General features: G+C 42.6%; 1 protein-coding gene and 2 long non-coding RNA genes across 5 annotated transcripts in view; 1 reads left to right on the top strand and 2 right to left on the bottom strand.

Annotated features, from left to right (window-relative positions):
• LOC127160464 (desmoglein-2) overlaps nt 1-15,588 on the bottom strand; it is a 58,083-nt gene extending 42,495 nt beyond the window's left edge. Inside the window, exons 1-4 of one of the 2 annotated variants that reach the window (XM_051103113.1) lie at nt 15,294-15,588; nt 14,601-14,711; nt 14,184-14,288; nt 4,068-4,201 (exon numbers count right to left, since the gene is read on the bottom strand). In XM_051103113.1, the coding sequence (XP_050959070.1) occupies nt 4,068-4,082 (15 nt within the window). In that variant the 5' untranslated portion in view covers nt 4,083-4,201; nt 14,184-14,288; nt 14,601-14,711; nt 15,294-15,588. Of the gene's footprint in view, nt 1-4,067; nt 4,202-14,183; nt 14,289-14,600; nt 14,951-15,293 lie in introns of those variants that run through there. The other variant, XM_051103114.1, reaches the window with a different exon arrangement.
• Nucleotides 15,589-17,892: 2,304 nt separating this feature from the next.
• On the top strand, nt 17,893-19,680 carry LOC127160466 (uncharacterized). 2 transcript variants are annotated; one of them, XR_007826756.1, is made up of 4 exons: nt 17,893-17,941; nt 18,218-18,351; nt 19,109-19,242; nt 19,645-19,680. It is a non-coding gene; the product is annotated as an uncharacterized LOC127160466 (long non-coding RNA). The 2 variants fall into 2 exon arrangements; XR_007826755.1 differs by lacking the exon at nt 19,645-19,680 and adding an exon at nt 18,841-18,974 and having other exon boundaries at nt 19,109-19,267.
• A 2,012-nt stretch (nt 19,681-21,692) lies between these two features.
• LOC127160463 (uncharacterized) lies at nt 21,693-23,219 on the bottom strand. Its single transcript, XR_007826754.1, has 3 exons — nt 22,700-23,219; nt 22,565-22,609; nt 21,693-22,442 (listed from the first exon to the last, which is right to left on the bottom strand). It is a non-coding gene; the product is annotated as an uncharacterized LOC127160463 (long non-coding RNA).
• Between the last annotated feature and the right edge of the window lie 859 nt (nt 23,220-24,078).

The following is a 24,078-nucleotide window of genomic DNA, read 5'->3' on the forward strand; positions in this document are numbered from 1 at the left end:
CGGCAGCTTCTAGAGAAGCGAGCGCTGCAGGGATGCCGGAAGTATGGCTTGAGACGCAGCGTCTCGTTCCCTCGGGGAACCATGGTTACATACGTAACCTGGGACGTTCCCCTTCGGGAACTCGAGCTGCGTCTGAAAACGCTAGGGGAACGATATGCCTACGCCGTCAGACTTTCAAATCCCTGCCTAGTGTGTATCACTGAGCACAGCTAGGACGAGAGAAAAGAGGAGCCCAGAGTGGCATAAATGAGACCTAGAATCTCATGAAAGTGAGTGGCATGGAACAACCTGCAGCGTTGAAATATCAGAGAGGGTACTACTGACGAGAAGGCCATACTTCGAGAAGAGTGAGCCTTGACCCCCAAATAGGGGGGGGAACAGAGGACTCAAAGCTGTGGAATAGCAACCAAATCCCCACACAGCAAAGCTACACCTGGTCAGAGGCCTCAGCCTCAGCGCACCGTGGAGGAAACCTGTAACCAGGGGGTTTCTACCCACTGAGGAGCCACCCAGAAGGGCGTGGTAGGCCGAAATAGCCGCCACGTAGACCTTTAGGATGGAGTGGGCTAACCCAGCAGAGAACCGATCCTGCAGAAACTCCAGCACTGTAGCAACTGGGCAGTTATCTGGGTCCCGCTGGCAGTGTCCGCACCATGAAGTGAAAAGTTTTCACTTCAGGGTGTACAGCTTCCTCATGAAGGGAGCTCTGGATTGGAGGATGGTCTCAACAACCTCGGTTGAGAGACTGGAAGGTACGAGGTGTGCCCCCTCAGGGGCCACACCCATAACTTCCACAACTCCGGGCGAGAGTGGAGGATGGTGCCTCCCACCTGAGTAAGGAGATCCCTCCTGACGGAAATCTCCCATGGAGAGCCATCGAGGAGGGAAATCAGGTCCGAGAACCAAGCTCAGGCCGGCCAGTTTGGGGCTACTAAAAGAAGACGGACCCCGTCCCGACGCACTCTCTCCAGAACTCCCGGGAGCAGAACGATCAGGGGAAAAGCGTACAGACGAAGCCTCGGACACGTCTGTACCATGGCATCCAGCCCCAGTGGAGCTGGATAAGTCAGAGAGCACCAGTGGTGACATTGCGCACTCTCCTTAGTCGCGAAGAGGTCCACCTGAGCCTGGCCAAAAACTCTCCAAATCTGCTTCACCACCTCGGGGTGAAGCATCCATTCCCTGGGCCTTGGCCCCTGTCTCGACAGGATGTCTGCTCCCATATTGAAATGCCCAGGAACATGAACCGCTCTCAGCGAGAGGAGTTTGTCCTGGGACCACACAAGGATCTGGTGCACCAGCTTGTATAAGGGGCGCGAACGCAGACCTCCTTGGTTGTTGAAATAATAGACCACCGCTGTGTTGTTGGTGCGAACCAACACATGGTGGCCTATTAGGTCCGGGAGAAAGTGTTTTAACGCTCGAAACACGGCCAGCATCTCCAGGCAGTTGATGTGCCAGGTGAGATGGCGACTGCAGGGAAACCCCCTTGGTCTTGAGACACCACTGCAGGGGTCTCATGTACAGCAGGCCAAAAGGTATCACGTTGGACACAGCTGCCATCAGACCCAGCAGTTATGAAACTGCTTCACAGTGAGTGCCTACTTTCACTCTCTTGACTGCCGCGAGGATGACTCGATCCGAGCAGGAAATAGACATGCCTGCATCGTGGTCGATCCCACACCACACCTAGATAAGTGGTTCTCTGTAATGGAGAAAGCACACTTTTCTCTGCGTTCAGTCACAACCCCAGTTCTTTCATATGGGTGAGGACGACATCTCGATGCCGAACTGCCCATGCTCAGAATGAGCTAATACCGACAAAAATGTCAATAAGGATCAGTATGCAGATGCCCTGGGAGCCACAGCTAAGCCACAGCAGCATCCACACACTTAGCGAAAGTACAGGGTGAGAGTGCAATAAATTTAATTCCTCAGAATTAAATGACAATGGGAGAAGAGCTAAACATTCAAAATGCACGTCGTTTGTTTTTTTTGTTTTGTTTTGTTTTGAATGAACACATTTATGAATGAATACAGCCCGCCCCCTCAAGAGCAGACTGTACATGCTCAGCTCCCGAACAAACCACACATAAATTGCTTGAATCCCCATTCCTGTTATTTATTTATTTATTTTTTAGAAGCGAGGGCAGGTAGAAACGAGCGATCTAATATGCAGTCAGCTCATATGCGGACAGCATCAATCTCCTCAGAGAAAGATAGCTGCAGCAGCGCGAGCTCTCACTCAGAGGGGGAAGAACCGCAGCACGGGCTTCCGAACCCAGAGAGAGAGCGCTAGATCTAAGTAGAAAAGCAGAGAGAGGGCGGACCCGTCTATAACCCGTTCACAGATCTATGCTGCGATCCCCACGGCCGCAGTCGCCGCTCTGCCTCTGCAAAAGCGGGACCCGAGCCGCGGGGAAGCTCACGAAGACTCCCTCCTCGAAGAGAGCCCTCCGAGAGTGAGCGTGCGCAGTGTGAGCGTGGGCCGTCAACTCCCTCGAGAACTGACGCAGCCCGCTTCGCCGCAAGCTCTCATTCAAAGGGGGTAGAACCGCAGCGCGGGCTTCCGAACCCAGAAAGAGAGCGCTAGATCTAGGGAGAAAGGCAGAGATAGGGCGGACCCGTCTCTAACCCGTCCGTAGATCTATGTGCGATCCCCACGGCTGCATGTAATGCATGTAAACATACATTAAAAATAAAATAAAATAAAAACACGATATAACCCAGCCAACATTTGTATGTGGGGCCCATATGGGTATGAACTGGGCTGAAAAATGGGCCCCATATAGGATTGTCCGCAGGTTCCGTAATGGCCCCATGTTATCTGCCCACGTGGATTTCATATAGGATTGAACTTGTCACAAAGTGGGACCCAACTGGGCAACATGCACAAGACTCATCTTGGTCCCAGCTTTAACCCAGCTAACATTTGATTGTGGGGCCCATGTGGGTTTGATATGGGCTGAAAAATGGGCTCTATATGGGATTGTCCGTGGGTTCCATAATGGCCCCATGCCAATCGCCCACATGGATTCCATATGGGATTGCACTTGCCACTTGATGGGACCCAACTGGGAAACATGTGCAAGACCCATCTCGGTCCCAGCTTTAACCCAGCTAACATTTACATGTGGGGCCCATGTGGGTTTAAAATGGGCTGAAAAATGGGCTCTGTATGGGATTGTCCATGGGTTCCATAATGGCCCCATGCCAATTGCCCACATGGGTTTCATGTGGGATTGCACTTGCCAACAGGTGGGCCTCAACTGGGCAACATGCGAAAGACCCATCTTGGCCCCATCTTTAATACATGGGCTGAAATATGGGTTTTAAGTGGGTTTGTCCACGGGTTCCATGTTGGCCCCATGCAACATACCCATGTAGGTTTTATGCAGGATTTACCTGGGCTTTAGGTGGGGCCCATCTAGGGATCATATGCAAAACCCATCTGGGTTCCATCTAAATATGGGTTTTACATGGGTTTGTCCACGGGTTCCATGTTGGCCCCATACAACTTATCCAATGTGGGTTTTATGCAGGATTTCACTGGGCTTTAGGTGGGGCCCATCTAGGGAACATATGCAAAACCCATCTGGGTTCCATCTAAATATGGGTTTTACATGGGTTTGTCCACGGGTTCCATGTTGGCCCCATGCAATTTACCAATGTGTGTTTTATTTAGGATTTCACTGGGTTTAAGGTGGGGCCCAACTATGAAACATACACAAAACCTACCTAGGTCCCATCTTCAAACTCTATGTGGGAACTACATGGGATAAACTATGGCTTGCAAGTGGGATTAAAAAAAAAGTTTTAAAGCATTAGCATACAACAGTACACAGTGAGATTTAAATCTTTTCAAATTTCAATTTTATTGAAACTACCCATCATATGCTATATTCTGATACCTAATTGTTAAAATTATGTAATTGTTAAAGTTAACAAACATTTTGAACTTGTATTTGAACCAGTGTTTACCCGAAAGCTTTGAACATTTGCACATAAAAAAAACAGAGACAGTAAGAAACAGCAGCAGCAACTATACATTTTTCAGTACTGCTTACACTGCAGACAGACATTTGTGCATTCTAGACCCTCAGTCCTCCTCTGTCTCTTGTCCCAGTAAACCATTTTGAGAGTTCCCTCTCAGATTCTTGCTGGTTGATCTTTGACATCAGTGCAATCTTCTTAACAGCCTCTGCAAAACATATATATATAACAAACATATTTAAAAATAGGACATTTTAAAATTTTTCAGAAAGATGAGGTATGAAGATGCTGCCCTCCACTACAGTAAAGAAAACAACAGAGTAAAAGCAAAGGTGCTTGTTTACAGGCTATTCCAATAACTTTTCTACGATGTGTTTAGTAAACGTGAAATATTATGTTACTTACACATGTAAGATACTACGTGTAAGATGTTAAAATACTACAAAATAATAACTTTTACTTGGAGCAACTCAAGGGCAAGTAAATGACGACAGATTTTTTGTTTTTGTCAACTATTCCTTTAAGAGTCTCTGTTTTAATTAATCAAATTAGAGCTGCATGATTCTGGATATATAGAGAATCAATGTCTGTTTCAAAAAGACATCAAGATTCTGAACATCAAACTAAAAATAAAGTGTAATTACTAGAAGTTCTGTACTAGAAATACTATGACTGCAGTCTACTAAAAATGTTTAATCTTGAATTATTATTATTTTTTTTTTATTGTTTGAATTAATGATTAAATGACTCGTAAATATATATAGTTTCATTACTGGATGAATCTGTGTTTGTTAAAGAATCTCTTGAATGATTCAATGACAAATACATGTGTTTAACAGTCACTTGTCAGCACCTACTGGTGTAAAGTCACTGATATAATCTTTATCTGAATTGTTAACTTTGTTTCAAATGATTTGCTCTATTCTGATACCTACTGTAGACATCAGTGATTATATCCAAACTAAACTTTTATTCCAGTACTTCTTCGATCATTTAAATAATTCTAACAGAAAAAAAAAACGGCAAGTGCTGTTGAAAAAGTGTGACACTGTTTTATTCCTACACATGACAACTGCCCACTCTTATTGGATCAGTAGGTACATTGACATGAAGAACTGTATTGCAAAAAACTCCATGTAAACAACTCAATCGAAATAAAAATGCTCACACCGATTTCAATTTCAATTACTTTAGAAAGGTAGGACAAACCTTTTCTAATCCATTACATAGGACATGTAAACACTTGATCAAATTGATAACTGAACTAGAAAAGTTTTGCGCATGTGTAATGAAGTAGAAATGACATGATGCACAAAATGAGCTGATGTTGTTGTAATATTATATTAAAGAACATAATAAATGACTGCAATGTCAATCAAAAATTCTCTTTCTACTTATCAACTGTGAAGTGGTGTAAGACAACGTTGTCCAAGTGACTGTTTCAGACTCTGATTTGCAGACACCTTGTTTTAAGCATGAGAAAGGGTGTTTTTATTGCTTTTATTGCTTTGTGGCTCATCGTCTCGTAATCAGGATTCAAAAAAGATAAGATGTTAAGTTTGCTTTTTAAAACAAATGGATTTACACCAGCTCTCCATGCTGCATCTGTTAAAATAGTTGCCTACGTCTGTCAGGCATTCACCACAGCCACCCTCATCTGACACACACCCGGTAGCTCCACCCACGCGTTCACAATCACCCGAATTCTAATCCTTATCACCTGTTGCTCGTTGAGCCACGCCCTATAAAACAGGACTCTCTGCCATTGTCACATTGTCTGGTCTACCGTTCACAAGCCTTGTTGCTCTCTCCGTCGATGCTGTGGCGTGGCTCAACTACTGGACTTTGGGACTACTACATCTGCCAATACCACTCAGTTAAGAGCCTCATTACTTGTTCAATGCTGTTGTCTTTTTTAAAGACGTTGTTTAATAAATGGTTGAATAGTATTGCTACTCATCTCTCGTCTCTTCCATCCCCTTGTGTGTGCGTGAGTGTGACAGAAGACCGGACCGACAACAAGAAATACACAGCATGAGCACCGAAACACCCGCCATTACTAACCCGTTCTCCGTGTTGGTGAATGCCTTGAAGGCGGCATTTCAACATCCATCGACGCCGCCTTCCATCTCAGGATCTCCCATGGCCATGCCCGCAACCTTTGCGGGAGAGCGGCTGAGTGTAGTGGGTTTCTGCTTCAAGTGGATCTCTTCATCAAAATGCAACCACTACAGTTTACATCCGAGGACACAAAGGTGGCGTTTCTCATCTCCCTCCTGACCGGTAAGGCCCTGCAGTGGGCTAAAGCTATCTGGAATGCTGACAATCCTATCATCCATTCATACGAACAGTTTACAAATCATTTCGCCGAAGTTTTTAGTACTACAACAGGAGAACTCGCTACATCGGATCAACTCTTCCGGCTACAGCAGGGCACTTCCTCGGTGAACCACTACACTCTGCACTTCCGTACGCTGGCGGCGGCTAGTGGATGGAATGAGAAAGCGCTGCTTGGAGCCTATAGACAAGGCCTCAATCCCGATCTTCGAGCGGCTATGGCGCTATATGACGACAGCATTGGATTAGAGGCCTTTCTACAACGAACCACCAAGGTTGCCCAGAACCTAGCCGCCTGCCAGCCACCCATTACCGCTCCTCAGCCTGCCTCGGTGGCTGCTTGTCATCCAGTACCAGAACCCATGCAAATTGACTCCACTCGTCTATCACGCACCGAACGGAACCGCAGGATCGCAAATGGATTATGCTTATACTGTGGACAACCTGGTCATCTCCTCCGTCAATGCCCCATCAGACCCCCACGCCCCGTAGTGGGGGCCCTCTTTACAGAGGTGGAAATATCTTCTCTCACATTACTACCCGTGACATTGCATACTTCTAATGTTTCGCTATCTGTTTCTGCGCTGGTTGACTCCGGCTCCTCAGGCAACTTCATCTCTCAGGAATGTCTGCAGCAACTACAACTGACTCCTCTACCCCATCGTCACGTGCTAACTGTAAAAACTATCCAAGGAAAACCACTGGGGCGTGGGAAAATACGACATTCATCACCCATCATCACTCTGCAAATTGGTCTGTTTCACTCGGAGGACATCAGATTTCTGGTACTGGAGGATTCCACCGCCAGCATCATCCTGGGACGTCCATGGCTGCAGCAACACCATCCAGAACTCAGCTGGGACCCATGTGACATCCTGCACTGGAGTGACTACTGTAATCAACACTGCTTGGTCAAGATACCCCGACCTTCTGCCGATCACCTCTTCCTCTCTTCGACTCGGATTGAGAGTCCGGATCAGGACTCTGCTCCGGAGGTCCCAGCTGAGTACATGGCATTCCAGGATGTGTTCAGCAAACAAGCAGCCACCCAGTTACCACCACATTGGCCATGGGATTGTGCCATCGATTTGCTGCCAGGGGCCCAGCTCCCCAAGGGGCGAGTTTATCCTCTGTCCATCCCGGAGCGCCAGGCGATGGAGGAATACATCTCGGAGGCCCTCGCTCAGGGATTCATCCAACCCTCAACCTCACCAGCCGCTTCCAGCTTCTTCTTCGTGGGCAAGAAGGATGGGGGTTACGGCCTTGCATCGATTACCGTCAGCTCAACTCCCAAGTCATCCAGCAACCCTATCCGCTCCCTCTGGTCCCAGCCGCCCTCGAAGAGCTTCGTGGAGCCCAAGTCTTCACGAAGCTGGACCTGCGGAGTGCGTACAACCTCGTTCGTATCCGTGCGGGAGACGAATGGAAGACGGCATTTGTAACACCTACCGGCCACTATGAATATAGGGTCATGCCGTACGGCCTCTCCATCAGCCCTTCCGTCTTCCAAACGTTTATGAACGAGGTGTTCCGGGAGTTCCTTCACCGGTTCGTTATTGTCTACATCGACGACATCCTGATTTACTCCCGGAACATGGCCGAACATCGCCACCACGTCCAGCAGGTCCTCCACAAGCTCAGAGAGTTCCGTCTGTACCTCAAACTGGAGAAATGTGAGTTCCACCGTCCATCAGTACACTTCCTGGGTCACATCATATCGGCCGAGGGCGTGCAAATGGACCAGGGGAAAGTATCCGCCATCCAGGTGTAGGGTATCAGAGCGAATCAGACAAATGGAAGATTCGATCAGAACATTTGGTTGAAACCAAAGAGCCAAATTCCACAAAGGGGCCCAGAACCACGTCATAAATCTGTCCAGGATACCCTGGCGCCAGCCAGCCTGAAGTAAGCCTAACCAACTAACTTTCACAGCTTTGAACAACTTGCAACATTAAAACAAAAGAACACAATTATTGATAATCCCATCTCAGGAAGGAGATTATCAATACTGGGGCGAGAAACCCAAGATTAATGGTCAAAGATGCAGCCCATCAGGACCATCACATGAGGAAACTTTGTTGGGTGGTGCTCCCCCACCCAAGACAAGAACCAGACCAAGTTTCTTCTAAATTCCTTTGTTCCTTGGAACATGCCCTTAGTTCACAGAATGGCAGAGACTGTCCATTTTACCTAAATATGCACCAAAACGATGCTTAAAAGGACATATGAATGAACATCAGACCATTGCATAACTCCCTGCTATGTATGCCACCCACACATTTGTCTATTATGTTCTAATCACTCGTTGTGTATGTCCTTTTTAATAACTATTGAATAGCTTAAGGGTTTATATTCATGTTTGGTATGTATGAGTTTGAAAATTCATGCTTTGAATGTTTCCACCAATCAATTCATTGTCAAATGTGTTGTATTCATGTTATAGGAATCATGGCCAAATTATACTCTGCAAGAGCGGGAAAATTCTGACCATGTGACTGATAAGATAACATGCTGATTTATGTTTTGGGAGGAGAAACATAGCAATATCCTGAGTTAAGACAACATCTAATTGGTCAAGACACCATTTTGGGATGTGTCCAAAGCTGAGTTTAAAACCACAGGACACCATCAAATTTTGCTTTTAGCTATTTCCATCGCTCCTAGCCATGCTTTTAGCTTTTAGCTTTAGCTTTTAGCTATTGGTTTAACCATTGCTTTTAGTCAGGCTCTTAGCTTGTGCTTTTTAGTTTGTGCTTCGTGCCATCTCTTTTAGCCATGCTTTTTGCCATAATTTGCCGCTGCTTTTTGCGTTCTTTGAACGCTTCCTGGCTTGCACGCCAGCCACTCCTCTAACGAAAACATGAGGAGACCGTCACATTTCTTTCTTTTACTTTAATCTTTTCTTTCCGTTGAGAGTTTCGTGTTCTAAGTTAAGTTTTGCCGCTAAGCCGTGTCTCAGACTTCGTGCCTGCCTCAAAACTTCAACCAGCGTACACGACTCCATCATCCAGCCAACGCCCAAGACATCACCTCCAACGACCACGGACTTCCAACCAATCAGCAACCTTGGGGAACCCCTTTCTGCAACGACGTCATCAAAGGAAACCCCTTAACACAAAGGCAACGCAAGTACAACCTCCAGATTCTAGCTGAACTGGTGCATTAATATAGCGTTTAATAACCTCACTAAGAAACTCAACGCGAGGGTTAATTAAATGATTGATGGTTGTTCAGGTCTAAGCAATTGCATATACGTATGCTATAAACTTGGGATTTCACATTTTCACTCTTCTAAACTCATTCTTTCCTCATCTCTCTCTCTTTCTGCAACTTGTATGAATGTGTGAATGCGCGTCTATGTGTTAGATTAGTTTATATGTCTTAGGTTTTTCCAATAAATTCCTATTCATATTGAAAAGAGAAGTATCTTGTGTTTTGTGCTTATAAATTAATGTCTTAAACTGCCGACCTTGTTACCGTGCTAAGAAATAGTGTTTTCACTATATTTTGGATATTAGTATCCAGTACAGTGTTGATGTTATACGGCTCGCTCAATGAATCACTGACCGATTCATTGATCCGCTGTATACGGAGATTCTGTTCAATCTTAAATGATTCCCTTTGAGCAAAATTGACTTCTGTAGATCCCCTACACAGGACTGGCCTCAACCCCTCACCGTCAAAGAACTCCAGCGCTTCCTAGGATTTGCTAACTTCTACAGAAGATTTATAAAGGATTACAGTACCATCACGGCGCCGTTAACCTCCCTCCTGAGGGGTAAACCAAGATCCATCAGCTGGAACCCCTCTGCCCACGAAGCCTTTCTCCATCTAAAGAAGATTTTCAGTACCGCACCCCTTCTACACCATCCAGATCCGGAACTTCCCTTCACGGTCGAGGTCGACGCGTCCACCACCGGAGTCGGTGCGGTACTTTCCCAAGCGGTTGGTGAGCCTCCACTCCTCCATCCCTGTGCCTTCTATTCCCGAAAGCTGTCTCCGGCGGAGCAGAATTACGACGTGGGAAATAGAGAGCTCCTTGCCATCAAGCTTGCCCTGGAGGAGTGGCGTCACTGGTTGGAGGGCTCAAACCATCCTTTCACCATCATCACTGACCATAAAAATCTCCAATACATCCGTGAGGCCAAAAGACTCAATCCTCGTCAAGCCAGATGGGCTCTGTTTTTCACACGGTTCAACTATAAGATCACCTATAGACCTGGTTCCAAGAACATCTCGGCGGACGCTCTATCCCGACTCCATTCCCCGAACAATCCGTTGAACCAGAGTCCATAGTGCCCTCCAACCTCATCATCAGTCCCATTGTCTGGGAGATAGACGAGGACATCCGTAACGCCACTCTCCAGGAAGCTGCTCCGCCGGAATGTCCAGAAGGCAAGATCTACGTTCCTCTCGCCCTACGTCAAACCCTTCTGGACACAGCTCATCGGTCTCCGGGCTCTGGACACCCTGGCAGCCAACGGACCCTCTCGCTCGTCCAGTCTCGTTACTGGTGGCCCAGTATGCGCCGGGATACCATCAGGTACGTCCAGAGTTGCTCTGTCTGTGCCATGTCTACTTCACCCCGCCAACTTCCTACAGGCAAACTGGTTCCACTACCCATACCACAGAGGCCCTGGTCCCACATAGGAGTGGACTTCGTGACCGATCTCCCGGCAGCCGAAGGTAACACTTGCATTCTGGTCATGGTGGATAGGTTCTCTAAAATGTGCAAGTTTTTCCCCTGAAGGGTTTACCTACGGCGATGGAGACTGCCGAGACCCTATTCCAACAGCTCTTCCGCCACTTCGGCTTGCCCGAGGAGATCGTGTCGGACCGGGGACCTCAATTCATCTCGCACGTATGGAAAGCCTTTTTCAAATTACTTGGTGTCTCAGTTAACCTGTCTTCTGGATATCACCCACAGACCAACGGCCAGACAGAGAAAGATCCAGGAACTCGGACGTTACCTCCGGGCATACTGTCACAAGGACCAACACTGCTGGAACCGGTTCCTCCCGTGGGCCGAGTACGCACAGAACTCCTTGCGCCAAGATACCACCGGCTTAACACCATTTCAGTGCGTACTCGGGTACCAGCCACCCCTGTTTCCCTGGACGGAGGAACCCTCTAATGTTCCAGCGGTAGACCACTGGTTTCGAGAGAGCGAGAGAGTGTGGGACTCAGCTCATATCCATCTGCAGCGGGCGGTACAACAACATAAACGCTTTGCGGACGTCCGACGGAGACCTGCCCCGAATTCCACCCAGGGGACATGGTGTGGCTGTCCACACGGGATCTCCGCCTCCGTCAACCCTGTCGTAAGCTGAGTCCCCGCTACATTGGTCCGTTCCAGATCCTGAGACGCATCAACGAAGTCACGTTCCAACTTCAGCTCCCTCCCAGGTATCGCATTCATCCTACTTTTCACGTCTCCCTTCTAAAACCTTATCATCCCTCTGTCACAGAACCACCGGGAGCTGAAGTGGAGCCCCCTCCTCTGGAGATCTTGGAACCACCTTCCGTATACACCGTCCACGAGATCCTGGGCTCACGGCGTCCGGGGCCCGGCTGGAATATCTCGTCGACTGGGAGGGGTATGGCCCTGAGGAACGATCCTGGGTCGCACGGGACGACATCCTAGACCCTACCTTGCTCACTGACTTCCATCGCGACCATCCAGATCAGCCTGCCCCTCGCGGTCGAGGTCGCCCTCGACGTCGTGTAGGGGCATCGGGAGCCGCCCCTGGAGGAGGGGGTAGTGTCAGGCATTCACCACAGCCACCCTCATCTGACACACACCCGGTAGCTCCACCCACGCGTTCACAATCACCCGAATTCTAATCCTTATCACCTGTTGCTCGTTGAGCCACGCCCTATAAAACAGGACTCTCTGCCATTGTCACATTGTCTGGTCTACCGTTCACAAGCCTTGTTGCTCTCTCCGTCGATCTGTGGCGTGGCTCAACTACTGGACTTTGGGACTACTACATCTGCCAATACCACTCAGTTAAGAGCCTCATTACTTGTTCAATGCTGTTGTCTTTTTTTAAAGACGTTGTTTAATAAATGGTTGAATAGTATTGCTACTCATCTCTCGATCCCCTTGTGTGTGCGTGAGTGTGACAACGTTTTAGTCTCATTATTTCATTAACATTGGTTAATGAAACTGCCGTACACATTGTTTTATCGACAACATCGCAAAAGTTTTGTGCAAATCCATGATGGAAATGCAACTAATGTACTGTCTACACTGGATGCGGCGCGGCACGACACGACAAATCCCCGCTGGCAAACTGATGCCTCGTTTTATTAATGACGTACTGACAAAGTTTAAAGGGGTCATCGGGTTCCCATTTTCCACGCGTATGTGATTCTTTAGAGTCTTAATGAGAAGTCTATAACATACTTTGGTTAAAATTTCTCAGTGGTAGCGTAAAAAACCCCACCCATTTTACCATGTCAAAATCAGCCCTTTTTAGAGTGAGCCATTCTGTTGCATGTTCCTTTAAACGCTAATGAGCTCTGCCATTCCACCCCTCTCTTCTGTGGGGTGATGATCAGTAATGTTTACTTTAGCCGCATTTAACCACAAAACTTGCTAACTAGCACATTATTAAGAAAAGGCAAATTGCAAAGATGCATAAAAAACACCCATATACTCACTTCTGCTGTAGGTGAAACTAGATTACAAATGATTCGCGTGAACATAGACGCATTTATGTAGGCTGCCGGGCGCATTTCCTTCAAAAACAAAAGTAACGTTAATCCTCTGCATCTTCAGCAGCTCAGATGTCGGGAGTAAATGATGAGTGCTACTATGTGCATTACTGCATCCAACAAACAGAACACCTCAATCGCTCAATCGGAGATAGTCTCATCTTCCCCTGCACTGGAGTCCAAACAATAATGGTGGTCGGACTGTTCTCAGCGCTCACTTGGCTCATTTAGGGTGGGTTTAAGATAAGACTGTCATGTCAATCAACTATCGTGGGAGCGGACTTGGTCGGTGCGACATCACACCGACAAGACGCTGACAATGACCTTATTTGAAAAAAGGCATATTACTTTGATTACATTGGATTTTTCCCATATTAAGATTAAAAAAAATACCACTGGGTGAATTTATATCATTATATGGTGGTTGTGTACACACACTGTCAACACACATTTATGTTCAAACTTGTAAAAATGAGTTTCCGATGACCCCTTTAAATGATTTTCAATGGTCGCTTGGTCACATCTAGTGTAGACAGACTTTAGCTGTCACGCCATGACAACTGTCACCTCTGTTTTAGACACGGTGTTAGTCATTTACGAATAAGATTAAGTGGGGTTTGGATCAAGATTATGATCTTTAAATGATTAATCGTGCAGCTCTAATTTCTGATAATATATGTGTCTCCATCTACTTATGATAACATTTGAAGAGAAACATTACACTTTTAATTCAGAATCATACATATACATTGTATTAAAGGTATAGTTCACTCAAAAATGAAAATTCTGTCATCATTTATTCACCCTTATGTTGTTCCAAACGTTGGTAACTAGACAGTTGACATGCCCCAATGATTTCCATAATATATATTTTTTTCCTATTATGGAAGTTAATGGCTACTATTGTTTGCTTATCAACATTCTTCAAAAAAAATTGTCGTCTTCAACAGAAGAAAGAAATTTATACAGGTTTGGAAAAACATAAGGGTGATGAAGGGTAAATGATGCCAGAACTTTCATTTTGGGGTGAACGTTCCCTTTAAGAAATTATGTAGAATCAAATTAAGCAAAATCACTACATTTAGTAAAATCAGAACATAAACGCATATCACAAAAAGTCAGTGAATCCATACCAGAAGTGAGAGTGCAATGTAGCAGATAAAGGACAATCTTCCTTCAAATTGGCAGTGATCAGCTGGATCCTGGGTGAATCTGTAGTTGGGTGGGCCCGACGAGTCCTTAAAAAGAATAATTTCTTTTTTTTACCATTTCTTTAAACATTCTTAAAACATATTTAAATTGTACTGAAATTTGCCATTATAAGCCATTTAGGCAACATAAACAAACTGTCAGCTTTGAAACTGTTAGTTATGACCGAAACATGAACCTAATGCTTAACAATACCATCAGAAAAATGTGAATCCCCAAAAGAAAGACAAAGAGGATTCACAGGGACTCTTCCCATAGATATCACAGCAAGGTAAATACAACTGTATCTTAAAAAAGCCAATTTGTACACCACAATTAAATCTACCATAATATAATTTTACCTGCAGTTGCATTTATCCTAATTTGACACATCTGAAGGCTGTGATGTTCTCCAGTGAATGAAATAAAGGACTGAAGATGGTGACAAGTCTATTTCCCTTTATTTGTGCCACCTCAGAAAAAGAAAGACAACAGGGAAAAAAAGTTACTCAGATTTTCTTTCACCAGTGGAGGAAATGTCTTACAAATGTACTTATAATGATTATAATCATAGTTCAGGTCTGGAAACAGTGGTTAAAACTGACTAACATTTTACTGTAGTCTCTGTATTGGGTGCCTGTTTTTCCTGAAAAACGTGTGCTTGATCTAAAAATGTGAACCAATATCTTATCATTAGAAGTTATCAGTATTTGAAGAGTCAACTACGCAAACATAACACTCTATCTATAATATAACACTCTCATCTCTCTTATATATTCCAGTGTTTTCGAGTGTAAATTACAGTTTAATCAATCGCTTCACTTATTCCAGTGCTCCTTTACTTCTCATGAGTTTGAGTTTTAAACTAAACATTAATACACACAAACACACACCAACGTCAAACACTAATTTACATTGAAATACGTGCTAATATCGCCAGCGCTAATACGCTAATCGCGATTAGCCTCTCCCTTTAATTTCCTCTCACTCACATTAATTAATTGTGGGCACAAATCATAACTTTATGATGGTTTGACTGAAAAATGTTTTGTTACCTGATATCGCCATATGATTTCGGGATCTCACACATCCAGTCTGGCCCTTCCTCTGTGTTCACATTCCAGCTTCTGTTCTCCGTTGACATCTCACAGTTCAAATTAGTTTACAATAAGAATTTAACAGGCACATAATCAGGAACTGAGCGAGCGAATAATCTTGCGGATCAGTAGCACCCACATCACCAAACTGATTAGTATATTTTCAAACTGCACTAGCAAAAAGGCGCGCGAGGCTGTCATTGGCCAGTTTCGTGAATGACAGTCAGATTAACCAATCCTGATGAAAGCAACCAGGTGAAACAACCAATAGAAATTGTTTCAGAGTGGTAACGGATTTTTTTTTTTTTTTTTTTTTTTTTTTTTTTTTTTGCCTGTATTATTTGATTAACTGTGTTTTCATGACAGTATGAATAAAAATGTAATAGTGATATGTAAAAGTCCACACAGAATCTTACTGCTCTTTTGAGATTAGAACTGTATCTATTATAATTATTGCTACTAATGCTAATAATTAAAATTATACATATACATTTGGATTTTGAAGAGGTGTTTTGATCAAAATATCGTAAAATGCTAATAAATAAAATATTAATAATCATAATCATTCAAAAGGCAGATATTTCTTGTTAAAGACATGACATTTATTCAACATACAGATCTGTTTTTTTTATTATCTTTTTTTTTTTTTTTTTTTTTTTTTTTTTTTTTTTTTTGTTAAAACAAATTTGAATGATTTAGCATTATACATTATCAATTTGTGTCAATGTTAAAACAGCAGCTGACATTATTTCAATCATATTTCAACTTTGAAGGTCGGTCATGTGCCGACTAGACTGAAAAGAAAAGTCTGTACTGTTGGTCCAAAAAGAAAACTGAACATAAAACACAATATGCTAACTGAATGAAACAGCACTTTATTCTGAACCCCTGTATCATATGCTGCAAATACGATTTCTGGATATACATTTGATTTTTCCCATCAGAAACATAAATGTCCATTCTGTCTTTTTTCACTTGGGCTATTTCATTATCTGTTACCAACCAACTGATTATAAAACTTTGGAGTACTTCTGTGGAATCAGGCAGCAGCTGTTGCTATGCATTTTACTTCTTCTACCAATCTCAAAGCCACTATAATCCCATTATTTTGATAGATAATTAGCCTTCTGTAACCCATTCTTCATATTGCACAGTGACCATTTTCTGGATATTTTGAACCATTTGCATAGATTTTGAAATAATTATATGGAGATAAGCATGTGTTTGCAGGCCAATGCTGATGGCACATTGGGTTTAACTTGATTTGTATATTCCAGGACTCTTCAACTCCTGATTCATGAACTAGTCCTGAAAACTAAATGTACTACTGAGTTTAGTTCTATCGCTAACCAAACACACCAAACAAGCTAATGACAGTGTTCAAAATGATTTGTGAATTAGTGTCAGGTGTGTTTAATTAGTGTTGAAACTAAAGTCTGCTGTACACTGGCCCTCCAGGACTGGAGTTGAGGACCAATAGCCTATTGACCTTATGTAGCTGCATCCCTTTTTAGTCCTACATTTGCTGTCTTCTGGTTGTATTTCCACGGTGTTCTAACAGATTTATAAATAAACCTCTCATTTTAAAATCTTCCTGGTTTGGTCACCCTGCCACATATTAGTGATGGGAAGTTTGGGTCATTTTACTGACTCTCTCGTTTGATGTCATTCATCAAAATTAATGGATCTTCATTGAAGTCATTTCAATCATTTAAGTGGCGTTAAAAATGATACTTTTACCAACCAAATTCTCTGAAAACATCTACCTATGCAATCTTGATCATATTCTAAATTAGGAAATCATTATAATGCACCCAGACATAATTTGTAGGGAACATAAATAATTGCTTTAGCTTTAGAGTCTTTCATTCAATTGTCACATAACAGACGCAATAAACAGATCATTCACAAATTAGCCATCACTACCCCATATGTATTTCCCCATTCACAACCCATACAGTGATTACCCATATGGGTACTATCTTGAGCCCATGTAGCCAACCTATAAAGGACTGACTGTGTATGCCCACGTCTGACCCATATAGTTTGGCAAGAGGGCCCTACACGTCTTTCCCTGTTCAGAACCCACACAAAGATTACTTATGTGGGTACTACCTTGGGCTCATGTAGGCAGCCCATGTGGGATTGATTGTGTTTACCCATGTTCTACCCATACGGTTTGACCAAGAGGGCCCCATATGTGTTTCCCAATTCAGAACCCATATAGAGGTAGCCTTTGTGGGTACTACCTTGGGCCCATGCAGGCAGCCTATATGGGACTGATTGTGCTTGCCCATGTTTTACCCATATGGTTTGACCAAGAGGGCCCCATATATCTTTCCCCATTCTGAACCCATATAGAGGTAGCTTATGTGGGTACTACCTTGAGCCCATGTAGGCAGCCTATATGAGACTGATTGTGTTTGCCATGTTTTACCCATATGGTTTGACCAAGAGAGCCCTATATGTGTTTCCCCATTCCCCATATAGAGGTAGCCTTTGTGGGTACCCCTTGAGCCAGTGTAGGTAGCCTATATGGGACTGATTGTGTCTGGTTTGACCAAGAGGGCCCCATATGTGTTTCCCCATTCAGAACCCATATAGAGGTAGCTTATGTGGGTACTACCTTGGGCCAGTGTAGGTAGCCTATATGGGACTGATTGTATCTGCCCATATTTTACCCATATGGTTTGACCAAGAGGGCCCCATATGTGTTTCCCCATTTAGAACCCATATAGAGGTAGCTTTTCCCCATTTAGTGGGTACTACCTTGGGCCAGTGTAGGCAGCATATGGGGACTGATTGTGTTTGCCCATGTTTTACCCATATGGTTTGACCAAGAGGGCCCCATATGTGTTTCCCCATTCTGAACCCATATAGAGGTAGCTTATGTGGGTACTACCTTGGGCCCATGTAGGCAGCCTATATGGGACTGATTGTGTTTGCCCATGTTTTACCCATATGGTTTGACCAAGAGGGCCCCATATGTGTTTCCCCATTTAGAACCCATATAGAGGTAGCTTATGTGGGTACTACCTTGGGCCCATGTGTGGGACTGATTGTGTTTGCCCATGCCCATATATGGTTTCCCCATTTAGAACCCATATAGAGGTTTATGTGGGTACTACCTTGGGCCAGTGTAGGTAGCCTATATGGGACTGATTGTATCTGCCCATATTTTACCCATATGGTTTGACCAAGAGGGCCCCATATGTGTTTCCCCATTCTGAACCCATATAGAGGTAGCTTATGTGGGTATTGGGCCCATGTAGGCAGCCTATATGAGACTGATTGTGTTTGCCCATGTTTTACCCATATGGTTTGACCAAGGGGGCCCCATATGTGTTTCCCCATTTAGAACCCATATAGAGGTAGCTTATGTGGGTACTACCTTGGGCCAGTGTAGGTAGCCTATATGGGACTGATTGTATCTGCCCATATTTTACCCATATGGTTTGACCAAGAGGGCCCCATATATGTTTCCCCATTCTGAACCCATATAGAGGTAGCTTATGTGGGTACTACCTTGGGCCCATGTAGGCAGCCTATATGAGACTGATTGTGTTTGCCCATGTTTTACCCATATGGTTTGACCAAGGGGGCCCCATATGTGTTTCCCCATTTAGAACCCATATAGAGGTAGCTTATGTGGGTACTACCTTGGGCCAGTGTAGGTAGCCTATATGGGACTGATTGTATCTGCCCATATTTTACCCATATGGTTTGACCAAGAGGGCCCCATATATGTTTCCCCATTCTGAACCCATATAGAGGTAGCTTATGTGGGTACTACCTTGGGCCCATGTAGGCAGCCTATATGAGACTGATTGTGTTTGCCCATGTTTTACCCATATGGTTTGACCAAGAGGGCCCCATATGTGTTTCCCCATTTAGAACCCATATAGAGGTACCTTATGTGGGTACTACCTTGGGCCAGTGTAGGTAGCCTATATGGGACTGATTGTGTCTGCCCATTTTTTACCCATATGGTTTGACCAAGGGGGCCCCATATGTGTTTCCCCATTTAGAACCCATATAGAGGTAGCTTATGTGGGTACTACCTTGGGCCCATGTAGATAGCCTATATGGGACTGATTCTATCTGCCCATATTTTACCCATATGGTTTGACCAAGAGGGCCCCATATGTGTTTCCCCATTCAGAACCCATATAGAGGTAGCCTTTGTGGGTACCGCCTTGGGCCAGTGTAGGTAGCCTATATGGGACTGATTGTGTCTGCCCATTTTTTACCTATATGGATTGACCAAGAGGGCCCCATATGTGTTTCCCCATTTAGAACCCATATAGAGGTAGCTTATGTGGGTACTACCTTGGGCCAGTGTAGGCAGCCTATATGGGATTAATTGTGTTTGCCCATGTCTAACCCATTTGTTAAACCCATATGGGCCCCATTTGTGTTGCCCATTTCGAGCCCAAGCACTCATTTCCCATTTGTGACCCAACTAGGTCCCACATAGGGAGCCCATCTGTTTTTGCCCATGTGGGACCTACTTAGCTGACCCAAGTGGGCCCCAGATAAGATGCCTATTTTGAGACCATGCCCACTTGGTACCCATGTAGACCCAGCAGAAACCATGTGGGGCCCACATATACATGTTGGCGTGGCTGTTTTTTAAATGTAGCCTACATAACAGACTTTGAATAAAACATTCAAGTCTCCCAGTCACTGACTTTTACTAAAATGGTGTAATTTACAATCCTCTAAAAATGGTTTAGATAAAAAAGATAAAAAAAAAAACTTGGCATTTATATTATGCCTACATTTTCGTGCTGTCATTTTGCTACTTATGTTTTAATTGTAACAACATTGCTAGGCAGCGCCTTTTACTCACTGAATTAGCAGTTGAGATTCAAAAATAAAGTCAAAATTAGTAAAAGAGACGATTTATGGATGCTGAAGAGCACAGAAGCAAATCACTGTTCACAGGCTTGCAGTGCTTTTGACCGTATTTTAGCGAAAACAATGCAAAAAGTGTAAGCGCGGAGAAATGGAAGTCAGAAGAAAACATGAAGCTGCAGTTTCACAATACATGAATTACACTTACGAGTAACAGTAAAATGCTGCAAATCTTTTTTTCTTACGCTTGAAACGCGATTTACACTTTTACAAAGCTTCTCTTGCGCATGCAAATTTAATTAACGCTTACAGTCTTATGTACACTTGCACAACACCTACTCTTCACATGCAAATCTTTAAGGCATTATTTTATCTCCATACTGCAGTTTTTTATTCGAGACAGGGGTAGCTGCAGCCTGGAGTAATGGGCGTGCCAAAAGGTCTTTACAATTGGTTGCGAGTTTTCCGTTTAATATAAAGGCAGGCTGTTATCTTAAACGCTATTAACCCCTTTAATCCGTTTAAGTAATAAATCCAACACAATTCTATAAACCCAAATCCCATTATTTCACAGTAAAAATCGTGATCATGATATTATAAATATCGAAATATTACTTTCGAATGTACTTTCGGAATTTCACTCCGCAGGTTACGTCTTCACCACCGCGTCTTTGCAAAGGTCTTATAGTGCATCCATAATCAAAATAATTAATCAAAAACAAATTACAATTATTATTTTATGTATATGGGAACTAGCAAGCTGTTCATAAGTTCGAAATATATTTTAGTGATATATTACCATTGTATTGATTACACAGGATAGAAAAAAAAATGTTATAGAATCAGTAATTTCTACTGTTTCTACTACTAAAAGTGCATGGAAAAATGTTTTGCCTGATAAGGACAAACATATATGGTTGATAAAACACAATAATAATAATAATAATAATAATAATAATAATCAGAAGAGCCAGTAGAATAAGCACTGTTTAACAACCGTCTGTTAAGTTGCATTAACCAATTTTGCAAACAGACACAATTTTGGCTAATTAAACATTTATTCAGTTTTAGCTCGTCTACACAATTTTTATTTTTTGTCTTCACTAAATAAATAAATAAATAAATAAATAAATAAATAAATAAATAATCACACCCAAATTCATTAATACATCAATTTATTCATCCATGCTGTAGTAGCAGTCCATAGAACAGAAGCCATCAAACACTCTGTCGGAATAGAACGCTGTGAAAACCCCCTCTTTTTTCTGATGCCACAGTATCCAGTATCCTTATTCATACACAACATCCAGATGAATCTGTTTTAGCAGGTCTGATGGTAGCTGGATCAAAGAAAAAAACATATACCCCTGGTTTTACAGACAAGGCTTAAGCCTAGCCCCAGACTAAAATGTAAGTCTGAGCTGCTTTAACTGAAAGAAATTTGCACTGACTGATCTTAAAATATATCAGTGTCTTTGTTTTGTCTCAAGATGCACACCAGTAATGTTTTTTTTTTTTTTTTTCCTCTAAGGCACATTATAAAAATTACTTAAATGTCCTAACAGAAGTATGGCCTAATCCTGGTTTAGTCTAAGCCCTGTCTGTGAAACCAGGCCATAAAATGATAGATGACATAACCATTTTAAATGAGAAATTACAACAAAACCTGTAATCTTTATTTAAGTTTATTTACCTGTTTGTAAGCACAGTGCAGTGTTAATGGTCAAACTGTATATTTACAATGTTAAAGTGGCTGGCAACAATAAATATTCTTATTAGGAAAAAAACACACAGCCTAATTTCTGAACTGTGCAGAGCTGTAGCCGAATAGTTAGGCCTACTATGCTAATGTATTTTAATATGTCTTTAAGGAAAAGAAAGCCAAAGACGTAACGTGTGGCCAAGTATGGAGATCCATACTCGGAATTTGTGCTTTGCACTTAACCCATCCAAGCGCTCACACATAAAGCAGTGTGTAGTGAACACACACCCGGAGCAGTGGGCAGGGTTTTTTTTTTTTTTTTTTTTTTTGCTGCAGTGCCCGGGGAGCAGTTGAGGGTTCAGTGCTCAAGGGTCTCACCTCAGTCGTGGTACTGAAGGTGGAAGAGAGCACTGTACATTCACTCCCTCCACCTACTATCCCTGCAGCTACCGAGACTCAAACCTGTGATCCTTGGGTTATAAGTCTGACTCTCTAACAAATACGGCACGACTGCCCAAACCTTCAACTTTTTGTGCCTTGAAGGAGACCTTAAAGAGTGAAAGAGAGAGAGAGGGAGAGAGATTTACAAAGTGCTAAATGTCATCACTTTAAGTTAATTTAATTTTATAGAACTGATGTGATTGTCAGTGTAAATTTCATATAAACTCACTATGAGCAGACAACAGTTAATGGAGAATCGCTGCATTGGAATGCCCTGGGTAATGTTCGCAGGCAAGCAATAAATAAATAAATACAATGTAATTGAATGATATGCCAAATAACATGTGATGAATCAAAAACTTACTGGAAGATCTTTACAGGATAACTCTGTCCAATGTCCAGGAAAAATGGTCTGAGCAACCCTCCTATTAAATGTACCCAAAAACACAAAGGTCAGCAATATTAGGTAACTGTAAATGAATCTTAAGTAGTAACAGTACTACAGTATGTGTTTTAAGGGAAAGAGTTTTACATTGTCTCTGTTATTAAAATTATTAGGAATATTACATTAAAATATGCATATCACATTGAAATTTTCAACTTCAGAAATGACAACATATCATTTAATACACTTCAGACTTCATTTAATTCACTTCGGAGTTCATCATTCCCATAAGAACCACAAAGACACAAAAAAATAAATGAAAAAGAAAAATACTGAATGATTTAGAACAGAACCACCACACAGCAGTTGAGAACATTTGAAAAATAACTGTTCAACTGGTATTTCCGAACATGTACTACTGAACTTATATAAAGACCTGTACACTTGATTGTATCTGCCATCACTTAGACCATTCTTCTATAGCAAAAAAAAAAAAAAAAAAAAACACTGAATCATCAAAAATGTTTTAATTATGACTTACACCATCCAGTGTGACTTGCTCCATGACGTTTTGCAAAAACATCAACCTGTCATAAAAATATAATACAAACAACAGTAAAATTGTGCACAATATATATTTTGTAAGAAATTTGTCTACAAAATATATTACAACTGGATAATATTATCAGTAGTAACAGTATATATTACAAATATATTTTAGTATTATTTTTATTACTATTTTTTACATATTCTTCTCTCTCATATATCGAAAGGCTGTGGAATATGTTTGCACTACACATTCTATATGCATTTATACATTTCTCTTTGTTTTTGTATATTTCTTTTTGTTGTAGTTGTTATGCTTGTTGTTTGCCTCTATTTTCTGTTAGTATGTCTTCTGTCATGTTTTTGAATTTGTCACATTGTCAATAAAACAAATAAATCTATAACACAGCAGAACAACAGACACAATTACAAATAGTAAAATAAACATAAAGCTATGTTTGACGTACGTATCATGATAACATTTTAAATGTAACATCGCCGTTCATGTTATTATTTATCACATTAACAAATTATCTTAACGTGGATATCATCAAATATACTTACGTTCAAGATGAACAGCGCGAAGTCTGTGATGCTGCAAATGTCCAAACATCTTGTGTCTTTCACACCTTTTAAAAACTTTGGTTGCACAAAATGAACATCGATACAAGCTTCGATGCAAATACAGTCGTTGCTTTGTCTCACAGTAACGTGTCTGCCAACAACAGTTAAATAATTACTAAAATAAAAAAAAAAATACAATGGAAAAGAAAATTATATATTATGACGACATCTTAATAAGCAACTAAATT

This window comes from Labeo rohita, unplaced genomic scaffold, assembly GCF_022985175.1.
Source record: "Labeo rohita strain BAU-BD-2019 unplaced genomic scaffold, IGBB_LRoh.1.0 scaffold_355, whole genome shotgun sequence".
NCBI lineage: Eukaryota > Metazoa > Chordata > Actinopteri > Cypriniformes > Cyprinidae > Labeo > Labeo rohita.